Genomic DNA, 22,486 nt, shown 5'->3' with positions numbered 1-22,486 from the left:
TTTGTATACGTCACAAATAATAATACTGGGGCCTCGGGTCCGCCCGAGGCGATCTACCATATTTTGGGATTAAACTCTCTTCTGGTCCTCTTTCTCTCTCTCTCTCTCTGGGCGGCAATAGCGGCAGCGAGCCGCCGGGTGGCGCTCTCTCGCCAGCAGACAGTTCAATAGCGGGGTCTAGGCCCAACGTTCTCTCCTCTCACTCTTCAGCCAAATCAAACAACAAACGGGCTTCTCTAAAGTCTCTTCAAAAGGTGCGCTCTCTTCTTTCAGAGCGCTTCAGAATAACAAAGGGGGGCGGTGCCCGTTTAGCGACACTCAAACAAAAGCTGGCCAGGCTCGGTTGCTATGGTGATCTTCGACATTCTTCTATATGCCAGAGTAGAGAAAGAGGGGGCGTACAACCTGAGTGGCAGGTAGGCGGCCGGGAGGAACGAGGGGTCCTCTAGTCACTCTCCTCCTCCTTCTCGGCGTCCGGCCCGCTGTCGTCGCTGCTGTTGCTGCTGCTCGCGTTGCTGCTGCTTGCGTTGCTGCTATTATTGCTGCTGCTCCATAAAGCCACCCAAGGCTTTTGCTACGAGCGTGCTGTCTGTCTAGCCGCCCTGCGTGGTGAATCAACCTGCCCTGACCCGCGAGCCGGCAGGCGGTTATATAGTGGTTCAGACGCGCAGGTGCGTGTGGTTACCTGACGAGTAGGCATTAGTGTCAGCTGGCCCAGTAGGAGGTTGGGCAGGTAGGCGTGTTCTGCTACGATGCCTAGAGCGGCTCTCTGTACTCGGCGCGCCTGTCTGAGTGGCGCGCTACTGGTTGCCATGGCAACGTGTGAGTGTATGCCGGTGGTTGTCGCCGGAGACGCCACAATATATATATATATATATATAAAAATACAGAAAATAAAAAAACAACCTAATATCACACATGACAAAGACTAATATACAGAAACAAAAGAAAAGAAAAGAGAAATCAAAAACGGTGTAGAGTTCGGTTACCATACAGTGTGGTCTGGCCTTTAATTGAAGTGTAGTGAGTGTAGGTCCTTCTAGCCTGCCGGGCGACCGGCAGGCTCATCCTTGAGCAAATAGGATGTCAAATAGTCAGCAAAAACCGCAAAAAGGCGGTTGAGGGTTGTCCACCCCTTGCGGGGGAGGTGCTGACAAAGATTAACATCCTTGAGCAAATAGTCAGCAAAAACAACGTGACAGTGATCACCCTGCAGGAGACCCACCAGGACAACGTGAGGGTCCCTGCGGGTACACCTTGGCCGGCCACATCACCAGTAAACATGGTGAGGGTCCCTGTGGGTACACCTTGGCCGGCCACATCACCCTGCGGGCACACCTTGGCCGGCCACATCACCCTGCGGGTACACCTTGGCCGGCCACATCACCAGGGTCCCTGCGGGTACACCTTGGCCGGCCACATCACCAGTGACGGTCCCTGCGGGTACACCTTGGCCGGCCACATCACCAGTGAGGGTCCCTGCGGGTACACCTTGGCCGGCCACATCACCAGGGTCCCTGCGGGTACACCTTGGCCGGCCACATCACCAGTAAACATCATGTCAAGTGAGGGGTGCTCTTATCATCATACATCATCAAACGTCATATTCCTTGCTCAGCCAATCGGCACATTCCGTGCTCACGTGGATGTTTGGGTCATCATCCGGGCGTTCAGGGTCTCCATCCTGGCCGACAGACACGCCGCCGAGTCGGACAGAGCAGCTTCCACCGTGGAGAGGTCCGTGAGGCCGATGGCCTCCAGCCTCCGTCTGACTCTCTCCCACAGCGCTGGCATGTTGTCCTGCAGCCTCTGAAGGTCAGCCGCCATGTCGAGCAGCTGATTGGTGGAGAGGGAGTCTGCCGGGCGCCATCGCTCGCTTTCGCCGCTGCCGATGCCGTCCATTGAGGAGGAGGAGGCGGAGCTTGGCCTGGTCGTCAGCTCCTCGGAGGGCAGCGCCAGCGTCCGGGCGAGCGCTGCGTCGAGGAAGTGGGCGTATCGCGAGTAGAGCTTCAGCGTGAGCTCCCAGAAACGGTGGGCCAGCTGCGGGAGGTAGACCTGGTCCGACCAACACCTGAGCACGCCCGACCACAACGCCTGGGACGCCTGCAGGCGGAAGCCGCCGGCCTCCCCCACCGCCGGTACCGCCCACACCCCTCCTCCTCCGTCGATCACGGCCTCCTCCAGAGCACCCGCTATCTCGTCGCACCGGAGCCGAAAGTAGACGGGGAGCTCCCGGCGGTCGCGGAGGAAGCGCGCGTACGAGGGCCCAGCTCTCAGCCGCTCGACGCTGGCACGGGAGCCGCAGCACTGGCGCTCGTAGCTCCGCGCGAACGCCACGCTGGCGCCGTAGTGCCGGTGGAACGCGTCGGGGTCTCCAGACGGGTCGAAGAAGAGGCGATCGGCCATCCTCTCCTCGATGCCTCGGATGATCTCCGGCCACGCGGAGTTGACCGCGAAGTCGTAGCCGGACACGATGTCTGCTGTTTCTTCGTCACCGAGGGACACGGTCCCTCCTCTTCGTCCGGTCGCATCGCCGAGCAGTCGACAGTGGCGAGGAAGGCACTCCAGCAGTCTGGAGTACGTGAGCTGGAGACCATCGGGGCCGGCCTTCGCTAGCCCCTCCGCGATCGCCCGGTCGACGTAAGGCCTGACCCACACCTGTCCCACCAAGGCCTCCGCGTCTCCGCTCCTGTCCATGAGGGCGTACGCCCTCAGGCAGCGGCGCACCGCCTCCACGTCGGACTCCCGCAGCCCCTCGGTCAGCAGCGCCTCCAGGGGCCGCTGCAGCTCTGAGTCGATGGCCGCCACGCGCGCTCCGAGTCCGTCCGGAAGAAGAAGGGGCGACGGGCCTTCTTCGCTCTGCTGCGCGGCGGCGGCGTCCAACCGGAGCTGGCGGAATCGCGTCGCCGCTCTCTCCAGGATCCGACCCGAGTCCGACAGAGAGCCGCCGCGGTGGGACTCCTCGGAGTTCCTCTTCGCCGAGCGCAGGATCTCCTCCATCTTGTCCAGAGAGCGCGCCGCGCGCATCAGCCCGAGCACGCGCGCCTTCTTCCCTCGCAGGTCTTCCAGTTTGCGCAGCCGAGCGTCTACTTGCCGAACGGAGTGGTCCGCGGCGGACCGCAGGCCCAGCGCTTCGTCCCGCAGGCGCCCGAGGGGAGCCGGTAGCCGCTGGAGGGCCCGGTCCATCCCGGCCAGCTGGGCGGAGAAGTGGACGAAGTGGGCGTAGTCGCGGTGGATGAGCTCCGCCATGGCCACGTTCAGCAGCTTACGGTAGATGTCCAAGTCCTCTCTCATCCGCTCCAGAGGGACGCGTCCGCGACACTCGGCCACGAAGCGGTCCGCGTCGAAGTCGTCCTTCATGAAGACGTCTCTGTCGAAGCACAGACGGCGATCTGCATCCTTTGACGGATTCATGCTTTGTAAATTAGCCGCCGAACACAACGGTAGCAGCTGTTAGCTATAGCTGATCAGTCGAGTGAATTCAGTTCGAATAGAGCATGTTTAGAAAAAACAACAACCATGGTTGACCAAAGTGCTTCACAGCATGCAGAACTAAATACAAAACATGTCGGGCAAGACAGAAAAGCTTCACAACACACTTTTCTTTAATGTCTAATGTCAAAAAAAAGAATGGAGGTTGAATTAGATCGCCGTAAATGTGAGCAGGGGAGGTCATGGTGGTTGGAGGTCACTCTGTGATGTCATGGCCAAGCTGTGATGTCATGGTCTATTCATATGCCCATATTTGGGCATATCTACAGTGCAGTTCTCTACGCTTTTATTACGGAGGTTCTCAAACCTTTTTTTATTTTTATTTTTTAGGGGTGAAACATTAAAAGCCATTAACAATAAAGATAATTTAATGTTTGTTTTGTCACCTTTTTTTTTACGTCACCATTACATCACGTAATCAACATGAGTTAATTTAATGTATTAGCACCCCTCACTTCACACGGGTGTGATTTTTAATTTCAAGGACCCCCTAGTTTGGCATCCATTAGACCACGGACCCCCATAACTTAACTCTGACAGTGTACACATGGAACCAAGTGGACCCACGTTGGTCCGTTTGGTTCCATTTGTACATAGACACACAACGGGTAACACCAAAATGTGACTTGGTGGTATTTTAGTCGTACTCGGGTTCACCTTTGTGTTATTAATTATTGTTCAACATAAAAACAAGGTGTGTGTGTGTGGGTGTGGGTGTGGGTGTGGGTGTGGTGTGGTGTGGTGTGGTGTGTGTAAGTGGAAGACGCATTCCTTACCAAGGTACTAGGTACCAACGTCTTCAGTATGCTATCATACAGCTTGGTCCGTGCACATTGTGCTATCATACAGCTTGGTCCGTGCACATTGTGCTATCATACAGCTTGGTTTCGTGCACATTGCAGGAATGCCCTGCAAGCCAAGAGCTGATAAGGCATGAATAATTGGCAGTCGCCCCATTATGGAGGAGGTGATGCTTCCTGTACCCGTGATCTCTATCCTGAAACACTTGATGCTTCCTGTACCCGTGATCTCTATCCTGAAACACTTGTTGAGTAGATGTAGATGACTCAAAGCTTGAGCCATCTACTAATGTTTGTCTTCAAGAATTTCTTGTTAAACGTGAACGCAAACAAAGATGTTAAATTTGTGCGTGCGTGCGTATTATAGGTGCAATCTACTTCTGTTCATCTTTGGCAGCCTAGGACATGTACATAGGTTTGTTGTAAGATAGCCTGGAACAGACCTATGCTTTCTACGGCAATCGGTAGCCATCAAATATGGCGAAGATGCTGTTACTTGTACCCAAGGGTGTGTGCGTGTGTGGGTATTTGTCCAAGATTTGCTGACTGCATTTTGTACAGATGTTTTATGTCATCATTTCCAGTGTTGGGATAGTTCACTTTTTTTATGAACTAGTTCAGTTCAAAGTTCAAAATTTTAAAAAGGAACTAGTTCCGTTCATAGTTCATAATTCAACATTTTGAACTAAAGTTCATGGTTCCAAAAAGTGAACTATTAGTTCTTTTTTTAGTTCTTTTTTTATACCTTGAAAGGCTTGTCGGGTGCTTTTTTTCAATGTGCCGTTTAAGGTTGGCTAGTGACGTCGTCGATGAACGGACTTTCTTCTTCAAACCAGGCGGACAAAGTTTACAGAGAAAGGTTTGATTTTTACCGTCTGGGTCAGTACTGAGTTTAGTTACAAATTCTTTCAAATTATCATATTCTGGCTCTGAACGTGAGTCTAAGGAGGAGCCGTCCTCCTCCGGCTCTTCTTCCATTGACTCCATGCTGCTGCTTGTTGTTTGTTGTGATGACGCATTTGTTAGTGCGACTGTGCGAGTGCGACACGGGTGACAGGCAGTCGCTGTGCGGTTGCCAGGTTGGGTGGTTTTTTAGCAGGGTTTTCGAATGGAAGGCTCTATGAAAATCTGGCACCCTCTTGAAGACTTGAACGGTGTTATGAACGTGACAAGCTGCGTTCACAAACACCCAGAATGAACGCGTTCACAACAACGTTCAAAATGCGGAAATGCAGTACGTTCCGTTCACGTTCTCCCATAAAACGAACGCGTTCGTGAACTTTCGTTCTTTGAACGCGTTCGGGTACATCACTGATCATTTCTGATTGTGTTTCTTGTTTGCATTTTGTGTTCTCTTGCTTGTCTCTGTTTTGCCACTGATCTGTACAGCACTTGTTTTAAAACGTGCTTTATAAATAAAGTTTGATTTGATTTGAGCACTCGTAAATATTTGTGTCCTTGTATTGCATCTCTTATGTGGACATAAATAAATTATTAAATGTGTCTTTCTGTGTGTGTGTGTGTGTGTGTGTGTGTGTGTGTGTGTGTGTGTGTGTGTGTGTGTGTGTGTGTGTGTGTGTGTGTGTGTGTGTGTGTGTGTGTGTGTGTGTGTGTGTGTGTGTGTGTGTGTGTGTGTGTGTGTGTGTGTGTGTGTGTGTGTGTGTGTGTGTGTGTGTGTGTGCGCGCGTGCGTGCTCTCAGGGCGGTACTGCGAGGTCCACCACATGACGGGTAACTACATGTGGGATGAAGACAGTCACAAGGAGTTCCTGATCGGCACCAACGCAGACAGCCGTCTGCCCGTCTGGTGGGACGGCTCGGAACCGCTGTGGGTCACCCTGCAGAGGCTGGGGAAGAGGGTCTACATGTACTACTGGCCTGGTGAGTATAGGACCGCTGTGGAGGGTGTACATGTACGAGTATAGAACTGCTATGGAGGGTGTACATGTGCGAGTATAGAACTGCTATGGAGGGTGTACATGTACGAGTATAGAACTGCTATGGAGGGTGTACATGTACTACTGGCCTGGTGAGTATAGAGAAGTGGTTCCCAAAGTGGGTTCCGGGGACTCCCAGGGGTCCTTGAGGGAGTTCCAGGGGGTCCCCAGCTAAATTATAGTTTGGAACCAAATGGACCCTTGTGTGTGTGTGTGTGTGTGTGTGTGTGTGTGTGTGTGTGTGTGTGTGTGTGTGTGTGTGTGTGTGTGTGTGTGTGTGTGTGTGTGTGTGTGTGTGTGTGTGTGTGTGTGTGTGTGTGTGTGTGTGTGTGTGTGTGTGTGTGTGTGTGAGAGAGATGCTGTTTCAAGTTTATTGGTCATTCAAAATAACACACCTTATACAATGTACTCAGGGTATTTTTTGTTGACCAAAAGGGAGTGTTTGGCAGAAGCCTCAGCTTATAATGCCAGCCCTTTTAATATTCAACATAGCTATACATTGATGAAAAATACAAACAAAAAAAACAAAAACAAGACAAAAACAACACAAGCATAACAAAACAAAAACAAGACAAAACGAAAACAAAACATACTTGTACCCAAGGGTGTGTGGGGGTATTTGTCCAAGATTTGTTGACTGTGTTTTGTACAGCCCCTCTTATGTGGAGAGTGTGTGTGTGTGTGTGTGTGTGTGTGTGCGTGTGCGTCCAGGGTGTGAGGTCGAGATTCTGGGTGTGCGTCCGTCGTTCTGTGAAGAGTATGTTTACAACCCGTCAGTGAAGAACCTCACTGACTCCATGGAGAACGCTCTGAACGTACTGCGGTGAGACACACACGCACACACGCACGCACGCACGCACGCACGCACGCACGCACGCACGCACACACACACACACACACACACACACACACCTCATAAACCAAGGACCCCCAAATTCAAATGCATTTAGCTCCAGACCCTCATCTGAACCAGAGCAAGAGGCATCAATGTGTCCGTGGCACATTTTAGATTTTCTGTTTTACACACCATAAAGGTCCCTGCACACAGAGCGCGTTTTTCAGATTTTTAGCAGCGTTTCTCCATCGGTTTTCTGAAAAAACGCGTCCAGTCTGCAACCACCTTTAGTCTGCATGTTTTCTTCAGAGTATGTATGACACTGACGGCCAAGCTACACCAGGCTTTTCGCGTGCGTTTACCCCCGCGCGTGCGTTTACCCCCACGCGTGCGTTTACCCCCGCGCGTGCGTTTACCCCCGCGCGTGCGTTTACCCCCGCGCGTGCGTTTAATTTAGGTCCGGTCCTATTTTAAAAAACGCATGCGCGGGCGAGAAAAGCCTGGTGTAGCTTGGCCGTGATTTGCTATATGAATCTATGGCACATTAGGAGTCCAACTAGTACTAGTGGTTCGCAAATGTTTCATTTGCAAGGACCCCCTTAACTGTGTACACATGAAACCAAATGGACCCGTATAAGGATCTATTTGGTTCCATTTGAACACTCTCAGAGTTACAGACTTGTTATGGTCATTCAGGGCTAGCTCTTTGTGTGTTTCTGGTAATAATTATAGTCCGCTCACTTTGTATCTGTGGCAAAAATGGAATTTTGACAAAAATGTCATCCACAAGCCAGCATGGTGATGGTGTGTGTGTGTGTGTGTGTGTGTGTGTGTGTGTGTGTGTGTGTGTGTGTGTGTGTGTGTGTGTGTGTGTGTGTGTGTGTGTGTGTGTGTGTGTGTGTGTGTGTGTGTGTGTGTGTGTGTGTGTGTGTGTGTGTGTGTGTGTGTGTGTGTGTGTGTGTGTGTGTGTGTGTGTGTGTGTGTGTGTGTAGGTCTGGCGAAGCGGCCATGGCAGCAGTGTACTATGAGAAGATCGACGTGGAGGGTCACCACTTTGGACCGGACTCTCCCCAGGTCAGGACGGCTGTCAGACAGCTGGACGCAGCCATGCAGACCCTGCACACCAAACTGAAGGTCTGTACGGACGTTCTCTTCTGTAAGAGGGTCTGTGTGGATGTCCTCTACTTCTGTAAGGGGGTCTGTTTGGATGTCCTCTCCTTCTGTAAGAGGGTCTGTGTGGATGTCCTCTCCTTCTGTAAGAGGGTCTGTGTGGATGTCCTCCTTCTGTAAGAGGGTCTGTGTGGATGTCCTCTCCTTCTGTAAGAGGGTCTGTGGATGTGCTCTCCTTCTGTAAGAGGGTCTGTGTGGATGTCCTCTCCTTCTGTAAGAGTGTGTAGCAAATTGAGTGTCTAATAGGAGCACGTTTGACCTTCTAGCATAAATGATTGGAGACGACCAGGCATGTCCTTATTTCTGTATCATTTTATTAAGGCCAAAGCTTAGCTACCAAATTCATGATCAGTCCACTCCATTGCTACTCATCCTGCTGAGCTCTCATCATAGCTGTTCCCGATCTCATCTGGAACCCAGCATGATCTCACTGCCTCTCTGTGTCTCTGGTCTCATCTGGAACCCAGCATGATCTCACTGCCTCTCTGTGTCTCTGGTCTCATCTGGAACCCAGCATGATCTCACTGCCTCTCTGGTCTTACTCAACTCAACTCTTCAAAGTCAAAGTCAAAGTCATACGATTTGTCACACACGTTACCGCAGTGAAATTTGTTCTCCGCATTTGACCCATCTCTTGGAGCCGCAGCCAAGGAGCGGTGAGCTGCAGCCGTGCAGCGCTCGGGAATCATTTGATTAGTAGATTTGACCCCCCAATCCAACCCTTTTGATGCTGAGTGCCAAGCAGGGAGGCATTGGGTCCCATTTATTTTTTTTGGTATGACCCGGCCGGGGATCGAACCCCGACCTCCCAGTTTCAGGGCGGACACTCTAACCACAAGGCCACTGTCTGGTGGTCTCTTACTCCCACTCCCACTCTTATTTAACTCAACTCCCACTCTGGACTGGATCTCCGCACACTTGGGAGACCCTATATAATTCTACCAAAGAAACAGTGCATTTTGGGTATGCACGTGCACGTGCGTCCCCAGTATGTTTCTTGTCTAGACGAGGCTGCATACCAAGTAGATGGTCATCTCTATAGATTGTTAACACAATGGCAGCCAAATCTATACAATGGTACCCATGGCCCAATTCAATCTATACAATGGTACCCACGGCCCAATTCAATCTATACAATGGTACCCACGGCCCAATTCAATGGCCTTTACAATTTCATAGCAAACCTTTACAATTGATCACTATAGGCCCTTCTTGGATTGGAGCAATCCATGAGTGCTGGCATTTTCTTCATTCCTTCTTGGATTGGGGCACTAGACCAACCAATATCAGACATTCAGAGCTCACGTGCGTCAGTGAAGGTTTGTCATACACAGACAGTATATAACATTATACAACATTATATGGATATTTCATCGTGATGTGGCTCCGTAATATACGACAAGTGTCTGTGTGGATGTCCTCTCCTTCTGTAAGAGGGTCTGTGTGGGTGTCCTCTCCTTCTGTAAGAGGGTCTGTGTGGGTGTCCTCTCCTTCTGTAAGAGGGTCTGTCCTCAACTTCTGTCTTTTTGTGTCCAGGAGAAGGACCTGACCGGTCGGGTCAACATAGTGCTGTTCTCGGACCACGGCATGACTCCCCTCCACTGGATGGACAAAGTGATCGAGCTGGATAAATACATCAACATGTCCGACGTGGTCAAGATGATGGACAGAGGACCCGTGGTCAGCATCTGGCCCCGACAGAACGCAGAGCACCAGGTCAGAGCATTGTTCTTATACACAGCACCAGGTCAGAGCATTGTTCTTATACACAGCACCAGGTCAGAACATTGTTCTTATACACAGCACCAGGTCAGAGCATTGTTCTTATACACAGCACCAGGTCAGAGCATTGTTCTTATACACAGCACCAGGTCAGAGCAGGTCAGAGCATTGTTCTTATACACAGCACCAGGTCAGAGCATTGTTCTTATACACAGCACCAGGTCAGAGCAGGTCAGAGCATTGTTCTTATACACAGCACCAGGTCAGAGCATTGTTCTTATACACAGCACCAGGTCAGAATATTATTCTCACACACACCAACAGGTCATCAGAACATTGTTCTTACACACAGCACCAGGTCAGAACTGTGTTCTTACACACAGCACCAGGTCATCAGAACATTGTTCTTACTCAGGTTGCTAACATGCAGGTGTATACTGCCCTCTCCCAGATCCTAACATGCAGGTGTACAGGGTTCTAACATGCAGGTGTACACTGCCCTCTCCCAGGTTCCTAACATGCAGGTGTACAGGTTCTAACATGCAGGTGTACAGGTTCTAACATGCAGGTGTTTTCCATGCAGGTGTACAGGTTCTAACATGCAGGTGTACAGGTTCTAACATGCAGGTGTTTTCCATGCAGGTGTACACTGCCCTCTCCCAGGTTCCTAACATGCAGGTGTACAGGTTCTAACATGCAGGTGTTTTCCATGCAGGTGTACACTGCCCTCTCCCAGATTCCTAACATGCAGGTGTACAGGTTCTAACATGCCGGTGTTTTCCATGCAGGTGTACACTGCCCTCTCCCAGATTCCTAACATGCAGGTGTACAGGTTCTAACATGCAGGTGTACAGGTTCTAACATGCAGGTGTTTTCCATGCAGGTGTACAGGTTCTAACATGCAGGTGTTTTCCATGCAGGTGTACACTGCCCTCTCCCAGGTTCCTAACATGCAGGTGTACAGGTTCTAACATGCAGGTGTTTTCCATGCAGGTGCACAGGTTCTAACATGCAGGTGTACAGGTTCTAACATGCAGGTGTACAGGTTCTAACATGCAGGTGTTTTCCATGCAGGTGTACACTGCCCTCTCCCAGATTCCTAACATGCAGGTGTACAGGTTCTAACATGCAGGTGTACAGGTTCTAACATGCAGGTGTTTTCCATGCAGGTGTACAGGTTCTAACATGCAGGTGTTTTCCATGCAGGTGTACACTGCCCTCTCCCAGGTTCCTAACATGCAGGTGTACAGGTTCTAACATGCAGGTGTTTTCCATGCAGGTGCACAGGTTCTAACATGCAGGTGTACAGGTTCTAACATGCAGGTGTACAGGTTCTAACATGCAGGTGTTTTCCATGCAGGTGTACACTGCCCTCTCCCAGATTCCTAACATGCAGGTGTACAGGGTTCAGGACATTCCAGAACGCTTCCACTACCGAGGAGGGAAGTTCATCTCCACGCTGACCCTGGTGGCCGAGCCCGGGTGGTTCATCACTGAGGTGAGATACCATAAACATCACATAAACGCCTCCTTCTGGCTCCAGGGTGTGTGTTTCTCCAGAACAGGCAAGCTTTCCCGAGATACCTTGCGAAGCATAGCGGAAGTTCGGTAGAAGTTCGCGTCAGCGGCATTTGCTTTGGCAATGTAAACGTTTGTTTCCTCATGCCAATAAAGCTCTTTTGGATATTAATTGATAAGTCCAAGAAAAGACGCACTGTGATTGGCCAGTAGTCACTCGAGTGGCAGCGACGCAGCGTGCCTTCTGCCAGTGTTGTTTTTGTCGACTAAAACTAAGACGAGAAATGTTCGTCGACTACCTGACGAAAACTAAATGGAAACTAAATGAAAACTAAGCTATGACGACTAAAACTGAGACTAAATATATCGACAATTTCGTCATGAAATAAAAACGAGACTAAAATGTTAGGAAGGGACTAGTGGACAAGAGATCCAGTATAAGTCATTTTACACTTGGTTGCATGCTGAAAATAGTACGTTCAGAGCGTTCTCCATGGAGTCAGTGAGGTTCTTCTCTGACGGGTTGTAAACATACTCCTCGCAGAACGACGGACGCACACCCAGAATCTCGACCTCACACCCTGGACGCACACACACACACTCCACATAAGACAAAAAATAGCCGATCTAGCGTGAAGTATAAAATCTGCCATTACGACGGCATCAAGGCCCGCCAAAACACATTTTAGTCGACTACATCGACTGTAGATTTGGTCGACTAAAACTAGACTAACACTAATACAGTACATTCCAGGTGACTAAAATGTGACTAAAACTAAATAAACTATTCAAGAGACTATGACTAAAACTAAAATAGAAATTTGCTGCCAAAAACGACACTGCCTTCCCACACCTCCGCTTGACGTCCTCCGTACACTGGAGACACATGGCTCCAATGAACTAGCCTGGAAACCAGACAAATCTCTGGGGAGATTGGTCTGGCACTCCTCAGTTTGAATTACATTTTGCTCACCCCAAAGTTGTGGGTGACCAATCGGAGCCCACTATTCAATGTGAGACGTTTTTGCTGTGGCGTTGGAATGGGTTTGTAATAAATCGCCACTTGGAAATAAACCTTCTACACCGAAGTTCCAGACTAATATCTACGCAGTGATATTGGTCTGGCCATGCCAGGCTACCAATGATGCATCTACTTTTCTTTTAAATATATATGGAGATATAACACTGTCTGACGGCCACCATCATTTGTCATACTAATCGTCTATTTCTCGCTTCAAATGTTTTCAAAAACATTCTTGAGAGCAAACATGTTTAGCTGTAAATGACACTGTGAGTTTACACGGCTGTCATGTTGGATACAGCATACAATCCAAGCAGCGCAGCAGGTGCTCTGAGGCTTAGATTAGATTAGATTAGATTAGCTAGATTAGACAGATTGATATGAGCTGAATTCAGCCCTTGACCAATCAGAATCAAGCATTCAACCAAGCTATGTAATAAACAATAATAATAAACTGTGTGTGTGTGTGTGTGTGTGTGTGTGTGTGTGTGTGTGTGTGTGTGTGTGTGTGTGTGTGTGTGTGTGTGTGTGTGTGTGTGTGTGTGTGTGTGTGTGTGTGTGTGTGTGTGTGTGTGTGTGTGTGTGTGTGTCAGAATAAGAGCAAACTTCCGTACTGGAATAACGGGAGTGGGGAGGCGAAGGGATGGCAACACGGTTGGCATGGTTACGACAACGAGTTCATCCATATGAGAGGATTCTTCATGGCCTCCGGACCTGGTGAGTAGAGCCACGCCCACATAGGTCTCTTTTTAGAACGGACAGTTGTTTACTTCAAGGCATGTGAGAGAGAGAGAGACGTTTTTCATCCAAAAGAGGGAAGATGACAGTGAAAGCCTAACATTCAAAGAATGGATATTGATTGATTGATTGATATCAATACTTTATTAGACAGAAATGTGAAACACTTGGTCTAAAAGGATAGCACAAAAACAAATGCGACATGGAAAAATAACAACATGATTCATTGTCATCACAAAATATAAAATGTACAGTACAAAATGTATGAGTGGAAAAGAATGAAAATGGGTGCAAAGGGGCCGCCAGCTCTGACGTCCTGGAGACGTGGTCTGTTGTCTCTACCACTGCTATAGAGCGTCGCAGCCCCGCCCCTTTCATGACGACGCCAGGCCCAGGAAATAGTTTCCAATGCATTTTTCCCATAGACATTTCAAAACGTATTTATTTAAAGACCTTATAAGCGTCGTACAAAGCCAACTCTTGTCGTGACAAATCATGACAACAAACACAATATTTTGGACCAAACAAATAATTACAAAGAAGAAAAACAACAAAAAGTGTTGTAACCTGCTGTTTTCTTCTTCTTTCTAATTATTTGTTCAGCCCGAAAAATTGTGTTTGTTGTCATGATTTGTCACGACAATAGTTGGCTAAACGTCTTTAAATAAATACTTTCTGAAAAGTCTATGAGGAAAATGAACGGGGATTTATTTTCCGGGTCTCTGGAGGGGGCGGGACTGTCTTTGGGCAAGACACTGAACCCTACATTGCCTCCAATGAGTTGGTCGGTGTGAGCTCGCCACCGTTGGTGTGTGAATGTGGGAAGTGAGGACGCTGGTGTCGACTGTTCGCCGCTTCACCTCCCAATGTATGAATGAATGCACCATTGTAAAGCGATTTGAGCACTTGGAAAAGCGCTATAAAAATGCAATTCATTAATAATGCAATGCATTAAATATTTCCAATTTCCCCCCTCTTTTTCCCCCCAGACTTCAAGATTAACTTGCGCGCGGCGCCCATCCGCAGCGTGGACGTGTACAACTTGCTGTGTAAGACGCTGGGCGTGGAGCCGTTGCCAAACAACGGCTCGTGGTCCCGCGTGGAGTACCTGCTGAGCGGCTCGCCCGGACGCCATCAGCACACGACGATGACCGGCCTGATGGCTGCCATGCTGCCTCTGCTGTGGCCTTAAGGGGCACTCCCCTGGACTAGTGTCACGGAACCCTAGGGCAGGGGTTCTCAACGTTTTTGGGCTGGGGACCCCCCGGAAATGCATTGGCCATGTCTCGCGACCCCCCCCCCCCCCAACCCCTCCCCACCACCAATACAAACTGACTGCAAAAATAACCTTAATAATAGAAAGAGAAAGAGAAAATATATCATAAATTGACTGTATACTGTAGGACAGACCCCCGTTTTACCGCAGCCAGACACCGTGCTTCATATCTGACACTGGCTGAGACCCCGCACATGTGTACACATGCACACACACACACAATGCACACACTCATTGCACCCGCACGTCACACGCGCACTATTTTGTTTTAATCATATTCTCTGGAAGCCTCTACTGTAAAAGGGCTCATTTAAATGTATATATTGATTGATTTTTATAGGACTGTTTATCGGTGAGTTTTAGCAGGTTGGTCTTCAGCCTCTCTGCCTGTCGTCAGACCGGATGACCTTTTTTTTTGTCTGGGTGCTGATGGGGCGCTTGTTTTACAGGTTAGGGTCAGGGTTAGGTTTAGGCATAGCTATTGTGAGGTTATATAACTCCACCCTACCAGTAGTAGCAGGTGCCCCGGCATCAGTGCCCATCGACTCCCAGGCTCTGCGAAAAAAGAGAGTCCTGTCAGACAAACAAGTGAATGTTGTGGGGGGGGGGGGGAAGATGTTGCTGTTCAAACACCCCTTTCTTGGCAGCATTTATAAAACATGTTCATTGTTTATGAGAATGCCCCCCCCCCCCCGTGTTGATTTTGACAGCAATTCTTGATTTACCGGTATTAATAGTCCTTTGAATAATTTAAATTCCATTTAGTTTTAGGCATATTTTAGTCATCTGAAATGTTTTAACTTCAGTATAGTTTTAGTCGACTAGTACTACCTACAGTACCATAACATTATAGTCTGCTAAATCTACACAGCTGATTTAGTCGACTAAAATGTATTTTGGCTGGCCTTGGTGGCGTCGTCATGCCTGATTTTAAACTTTGTTGCAAGCTCACAATGCGTTGCACATAGCGACGTGTGGTGAGCTTGTAGATCTGCTATTTCTTTTTAAGTACCGTGTGTAGTAATGATAAGCAAATTAAAGATGTATAAAGTTGATCTATGTCAGTAGACTAGATAGTGACAGCCTGTACGTGCCTTACTGTTTGTATAAAAACGATCTACGACAAATCTGAACTGTGCTTTTCGGTCTGTTTATTTCATAGTTATTATGTGACATGACACGTTTTCATTGTAAAAGTAAAAATCACACCTGTGTGAACTGAGTGGTGCAATTCCCCCCCCCCCCCCCTCTCTCTCTGTCTCTCATTAGCAGGCAGCAGTGCAGCACTATCTCTCTCTCTGTTTCTGGCACAACAGCGCCACTTTTGGTAGTCATTGGTACTCGTGCTCATAGTGACATACCGGTAGTTAGTTAGGTCATATATGTCAAACTCAAGGCCCGGGGGCCAAATCAGGCCCGTGAATGAATTATCTTTGGCCCGCGGGATGATATTTAATTAGTATTAGAACTGGTCATAGAACAGGAAACTTAATAATAATGCATTTTCTGTTTTAAATGCATTTTCTTTTTTGCTGTTTGCCTGGAACGTCCTCATGACCGCTGTGCACGTGTGTTGAAACACAGTCCGGCCCTCGACTTGTACCAATTTCTTTATTTTGGCCCACTGTGTATTTGAGTTTGACATCCCTGAGTTAGGTGAACACATAGGTGAACACGGACATTGCTGTTCCTTGGAGTGGTTGCACCACTCAAAAAGGTTGTTGTTAGTATATCCGAGACGGACATGCTGACTTTACCCTGCAGGTCCTTCTGAAAAGCTTTCCATTGGGAATAGAAGCCATCGGTTGTGGAAAGGAAACTAAGCACATTCACTCGAGTACTGTAGGCCAGTACTTAACCCATTTTGACCTGAGATCAGATTCTAAAAATGTCTTCTACATCCTGACAGTTTTCTGAAAAAGCTATGTTTCTATGTGTCAGTCGTTCTTCGACTTTTCAAAAATAGCAGACCTACAAGCTCATAGCGCGCCACTCGGTGGCGCGCTATGAGCTTGTAGATCTGCTATTTTCAATAGCTAAAGCATAACATAATGCTAACACCAAAAGGGGTTCCCGCCAAAATGAAAAGTACACTTTTCAGGAATTGTTTCCAATTTTCCATACATTCACTTCTACCCCACTACATCTCAGAGGCAAATATTGTACTTTTACTTTTACTCAATTTGATGATTGTTACAAAACATACATTAAACACTTAAGCCCTACATTTCGTTCAATCTACTCTCTCTCTCTCTCTTTTGTATTTTTTTTTTTTTTTACCAGGGTGACATCATCAATGGTGAATCCAAGCTAATAGAAAGTGCAGGCTTTCTATTCCTGGGAAGTTAGAAATCTATAATGGAATCCATAGTTTATGCATTAATGTGTCCACAGCCCTCCTATGTGTATATAGATAGATATCAGGGATGGGCAACTTTGACGAGGGCCAATATATTTCCACACTCACTCCAGAGGGCCACAGTGCATATTACTGTCGTAGCAAAAATAGACGATCTACAAGCTCAAAAGCCTGCAGCTTTTATTGAGAAAAATCGGTTTGCGGGAAAAGGACGTTCCGTTTGATTGTTCCTGCCTGTCGACTACAAAACAATACTACAACATGACGTAACGATATCATCCGCTCCCGACCGGATCATCATTATACCCGAAATGTATTCAATAATGTTCATGATAAAATACCAAATTTTTTCCTACTCGGTCTGTGTCTCATAGGAGGGCTGTGGGCAGTTCAGAAACCCGTCACCCTTGACATCATCAATGGGGGAATCCAAGCTAACAGAAACTGCAGGCTTTCTATTCCTGAAAAGTTGCAATGCGTAAATGGAAGCCATCGTTCTCAGTTCTCACGATAATACAAATCTAAATCTGCCTAACGATGATGTCCCTGGTGGACGGGTTTCTGAACTGCCTACAGCCCTCCTATGAGAGAATGAGACACAGACTGAGTAGAAAGAAATGGTGGCAGGACCCAATTATATGAAGATAAGTTGAAAAGTGGTGAAGTCGTCCTTTAATAACTCCAGTACTTGATTGATTGAAAACTGTATTAATTAACCGTTTTTAGAATAAGCACTGGAAAGCACCGTTCAATACAAGGATCTAAAAAAAAAGAAGGGAAAAAAATTGATAAATTAAAAGGTGTCAGTGTTGCGAAGGCTCTCAAATGGATCTCAAATGGATCTCCATATATGGGGATAAAAGGCCGTCACTTGGATCTCCACATATGAGGATAATTTATAGCCCATATGTGGAGATAATGGAAATATCCAATGCTGACATCAGATTAATATGGGAACCCCATATAGGGATATACACGTGTCATCGTCATATCACTTGGATCTCCACGAGAATAATTTATAGCCCATATGTGGAGATAATGGAAATATTTCAATGCTGACATCAGATTAATATGGGAACCCCATATAGGGATATACACGATTATGACGCACATATAACTAAACGTATAAAAGGATTACAGTCAGAGACTTAAGGTGGCAGAATATCTTCTAATATCTTTGGCCTGAGTCGGTTGGATAGGACGGAATAGCTGGCCAAGCAAATTATAGAGCTTTTCATTGGAGGTTTCCATATCCCGGTTAAGTTCGTATCGAACACCACTGTAGTGGGTCCTAACTAAATAACCAGCATTGGTCGAACTATTTTTCAGTCAGTCTGACAGATTAGTAGCCTACATTACAAGACTGCCACCAAGTGGACAAAGTGTGCTACTCCTGGATCTACAGCAGCAGGCAGGCGTTGTTCCTGTCAGCTGACTCACTGTGTGATGTGTCTCTGTTAGCAGTTAGCAACTGGCTTTAAAAACTACTGTCTGTCAGGACTTTACCCTGCCTATACTAACTGAGGTATGTACGACGCACACGTTTCATAAAACAAACATTCATTATAATTATTCACAACACGCAGCAGGGCTTTATTTTATTGATTTTTATAATTGCACTAGATGGGAGAGAGAGGTTGATCAGAGAAGAGAACAGTAGCTCGGATCTGCTGCAAAGAAGAGCGCGTTATAGCGAGTTCTTCTCTCTAACGCTCTGCCATGTCATGTAAAAACTCTTAGTCAAAAATAAAGAATATGATTTCGCTTCTCGCCGATATTTTTTTTTAATGATTTCTGAAAGACTATTCTCCGCGGTGGCAACGGTCCCAGAAACTCACCTTTTGTGTAAAGTACACTTTTAGGACAGAACATAAAACATTAAAACAAGACGGATATTATTGTAATTCCCTCAAGTGCGCCACCTACAGAGCTGGTCGATGGGGAAATGCCATCGACCAGATCAGTAGGGGGCGCACTCGAGTATATATAAAATAACACAATAACATCATTATGTTTTATTTTCTGCCGCAAAATGTTGACGTTACCACTACAGATGGAGTTCTGACACGTTGCCCACCGCGGAGAACAGCCTTTCAACATTATACAACGGCATTTGTTTTGGGCGAGTAGGGAATTAATACTCTTTATTTTACTACAGTTTAGACTTCGCACGTTTAGTGAACGTTTCAGTCTAATGGGAATAACACTGTTCCTGGAGCAGAGCTAGCAGACTGATGCTAGCTATGGCTAGCAGCCATGTAGCTATTAGCACAACAACAACACAAACCATTGATTGACACCAATAATAATAATATTATTATAATAACAACACTACTGCCACACCATGAGCGTTCACATTGTCTTGTTGACCTGGCTGTCACTGCTGAGATATATATATATGCCAGGACTAGGAGCAATGATAAGAACAACAGGTTAATTATTAGTTGTTAGCTGACAGGCTAATTAATATGCTATAGTGTTGTGTTCTTAATTGTTCCATCATTATAATAATCATGTCAACACTGGGAGAGAGAGGGTCCAGTTGGTTCTGTGTTTATTTATAAAATAAAGCACGTTTAAAAAGGGCTGCACAGCATGTAAAACAACACACAGAAACGTTATACAAATATGGGATAAAAAAAATATCCAAATTAGAAACAAATAGGCCTATATATATTGAATTGTACTTAACAGTTTGCAGAAAAAAGCACAGTAAAGTGCAGTTACAATACAAGGTCTGCTAAGAGGATTTATTATAACCCAAGAAAGCCTATGGCTTGTTTCCATTGGGGTCCTTCATATTCAATTCATCGGAATCTGAAAAAGTTTAATTTTGGTTTAGACTTAGTTTAGACCATCATAAGGGTGTCCAGGATAATGTAAAAGGCCGGGGAGCAACAATGCTTGTCAAATATAATATTTATTAATGCATTATTTATGATGAGCGTATAACTAAAGCTTTATAAAACTTGTTATACATGTTTATAATTATTCACAAGGTGCCCAGTGCTGCTGGGCATAATGGCGTTATAAGCTCAGTGCACCGTGAACTTGAAGCGTTAATGTGCTTGTAGATCTGCTTTTTTTTTTTTTTTGCAAAGACATTTGGCGTAGATTGAAATACAACGCACAACTACTCTAGAGAGTCTTAAATGGTTCAATCCAATCCACTTTATTTGTAGCACATTTCACAACTCGAGGTTTACAAAGTGCTGTAGAGAAAGAACACACATAACACAACAACAAAGCCAAAGAAAAACACAGAACTCTCAAATCTCAGGCGAGATTTAAAAGTCTCGATGGTGGGGGCCAGTTTCACATGGGAAGGGAGCTCATTCCACAGTTTGGGGGCTATGACGGAATAGGCTCGGTCACCTCTCTGGTCTTCATACGTGCATTTGTTGTGACCTGGAGATTCAACTGGCCTGCAAAACGCAATGACCTTGAGGGAGTATAAACCTCTATAAGATCACAGATATTACTGTACTGAGGCGCAACTGGTTAAACTCAAGTGATATGGATCAATTCCACTATATTATCAAAGTATTCTGTGGCAGCCCTTGTAGGCTTGTGTCACTCACGGCACCCTATAGGGTTGATGCCCAAAGGGACTTCTGTAAAAAGGCCTATGACCCAGCGTACATGCTATCGGGTACGGTCGCCCCTAAACCATATCGCCCCTCGGTTTTTACGCCAACCTCACGCCGACCGCTCGGTGCCGCGGTTCTTGTATTCTTTATTTTGTTTTACTGAGAATAAGGTTAGAAATTAGTTTAGGGTTAGGCATAGTTTTACTGGGGTTAAGTTTAGGTATAGGGTTAGGTTTAGGCATTGTTTTACTGAGTTTAACCCATTTTGACCTGAGATCAGATTCTAAAAATGTCTTCTACATCCTGACAGTTTTCTAAAAAAGCTATGTTTCTATCTCAGTCGTTCTTCGATTTTTCAAAAATAGCAGACCTACAAGCTCGTAGCGCGCCACTCGTGGCGCGCTATGAGCTTGTAGATCTGCTATTTTTCAATAGCTAAAGCATAACATGATGCCAACACCAAAAGGGGTTCCCGCCCAAAATGGGTTAAGGTTAGGAATAAGGTTAGGTTTAACCGTTTAAGCATCATTTACTTAGGTTACTTTTTGGAATACCAAGGCCGTGCAGTTCCGCCGGCTGTACGCCCGGGGCCGAGTTGGTAAAGGAGCGACTCGTTTGGTATTCGGCAGGAGTGGCTCAGGGGTAGAGTGGCCGGTAGAGCGGCCGGATGGGAACCATGAGGTTCCCAGTTTGATCCCTGTGCGCTCCCCCAGAGTTAGTGTCTGTCAAAGTGTCCCTGGAACAACATATTTTCAGATGGGAGTCGGTGGCCAAATACAGATAATTCTGGGGCTCCTTGACATGAAATAGTTTGAGAATCACTGACATAGGTTTTTCAGAAAACTGTCAGGATTTTGGTTGCATTTGCAAGAATGTGGTCTCAGGCCTACTGTGGTTTTTGAGTGGTGCAAAACCATGCAACCACTCCCTTACGGAGCTATGTGTGTGGGTGGGTGGCTGGCTGGCTGGGTGGGTGCGTCTGAGCACGAAAACAGCATGGTTGTTTTTCACCACCTGTGCGCAACCTAACGCACCCACAAACACACACACATATCAACTGTATATATGGTGATTTCGAGTGTGCCAGTACAGTACAGTGACAGTAAGGTATAGGGACCCCCACACGGTAACTCTGTCATTTCTCAACCGTTTCGGACGCGCTGCGGCTCGCCGGAATCGGGCCGGCACCCTGGGTGCGTTCCTGTGGGTCTGGAACCCCCCCCCCCCCCGGGACCCCCACACGGAGTTGCACCACTCACTTCACAGGTGTTGTAACGAAGACTCTGACTAGGACGTTGGGCTATATGACATATGACATGTTTAGTATGACAATCCCTATATTTGGGCCCGAGCCGACCTAGTGCTGATATCAGATAGATATGGTAGAACCATATATGGATAGATCTAACTGGCTTAGTCATCGTGACAAGCCTGGTCGGAGAATATATAAAGGGTCGGCTTCAGGGAGAAAGCAGAAGTCAAAGCATCCTGGTTTAAGTTCTAACCGGACACCACTGCGGGGGTCCTAACCTAAGTAATCAGCAATAGAGCCTTGAGCTATTTTATAGGTGTGATTTTTCTCTTCCAGGGAGTATTGCGGTCCAGTGTTGAGGCCTCCTCCTCAACACCACCACCATGGCAGCAGCCTCCTCCCAGTGGGAGCTTCCTCCGGAGCTGTGCTGTCGGCCCATGGCCTTCGTGGCGCTGACCGGCCTGGACGTGATCTACAACGCCGTGCACCGCGCCATCTGGGACGCCTTCTGTGCCAACCGGCGCGCCGACAGAGTGCCCATCTCCTTCAAATGTCTCCCCGGCGACCACGAGTACCCAAAGTGCCGCACCAAGGTGGGGTAAAAAAGCATTTGAGATCAATTATTGTCGGAATTGTTTTCTTTTGATTCACAAAAAAAAATGTTCACGTTGTTCAAACCTGTGTCCAAAATTTGCGGAAATGGCAGATTCATAAGCGGTCCCGAGCTTGTAGATCGGAAAGCTCATCTGCAATCTCACAACGCATTGCAGAGCGACG

General features: G+C 47.2%; 2 protein-coding genes across 4 annotated transcripts in view; both read left to right on the top strand.

Moving 5' to 3' along the window:
- The window catches only part of LOC306943239 (glycerophosphocholine cholinephosphodiesterase ENPP6-like), a 30,869-nt gene extending 15,228 nt beyond the window's left edge, over positions 1-15,641 (top strand). Inside the window, exons 2-8 of the mRNA XM_079529458.1 lie at positions 5,993-6,172; positions 6,940-7,051; positions 8,056-8,197; positions 9,770-9,949; positions 11,316-11,453; positions 13,088-13,211; positions 14,222-15,641. Of these exons, the coding sequence (XP_079385584.1) occupies positions 5,993-6,172; positions 6,940-7,051; positions 8,056-8,197; positions 9,770-9,949; positions 11,316-11,453; positions 13,088-13,211; positions 14,222-14,424 (1,079 nt within the window). The 3' untranslated portion in view covers positions 14,425-15,641. The remainder of the gene's footprint in view (positions 1-5,992; positions 6,173-6,939; positions 7,052-8,055; positions 8,198-9,769; positions 9,950-11,315; positions 11,454-13,087; positions 13,212-14,221) is intronic.
- Positions 15,642-18,255: 2,614 nt separating this feature from the next.
- trappc11 (trafficking protein particle complex subunit 11) overlaps positions 18,256-22,486 on the top strand; it is a 44,861-nt gene continuing 40,630 nt past the window's right edge. For 2 of the 3 annotated variants that reach the window (XR_013792354.1, XM_079529138.1), the window contains exons 1-2: positions 18,256-18,392; positions 22,046-22,302. Coding sequence is in view for 2 of the 3 variants with exons in the window: in XM_079529138.1 (XP_079385264.1) it covers positions 22,093-22,302 (210 nt within the window). In the remaining variant the exon portion in view is untranslated. Of the gene's footprint in view, positions 18,393-18,897; positions 18,990-22,045; positions 22,303-22,486 lie in introns of those variants that run through there. The other variant, XM_079529139.1, reaches the window with a different exon arrangement.

This window comes from Electrona antarctica (assembly GCF_951216825.1).
Source record: "Electrona antarctica genome assembly, chromosome: 19".
Classification (NCBI taxonomy): Eukaryota; Metazoa; Chordata; class Actinopteri; order Myctophiformes; family Myctophidae; genus Electrona; species Electrona antarctica.
The sequence above is the reverse complement of the archived record's forward strand: the minus strand, read 5'-3'. Positions and strand labels throughout refer to the sequence as shown.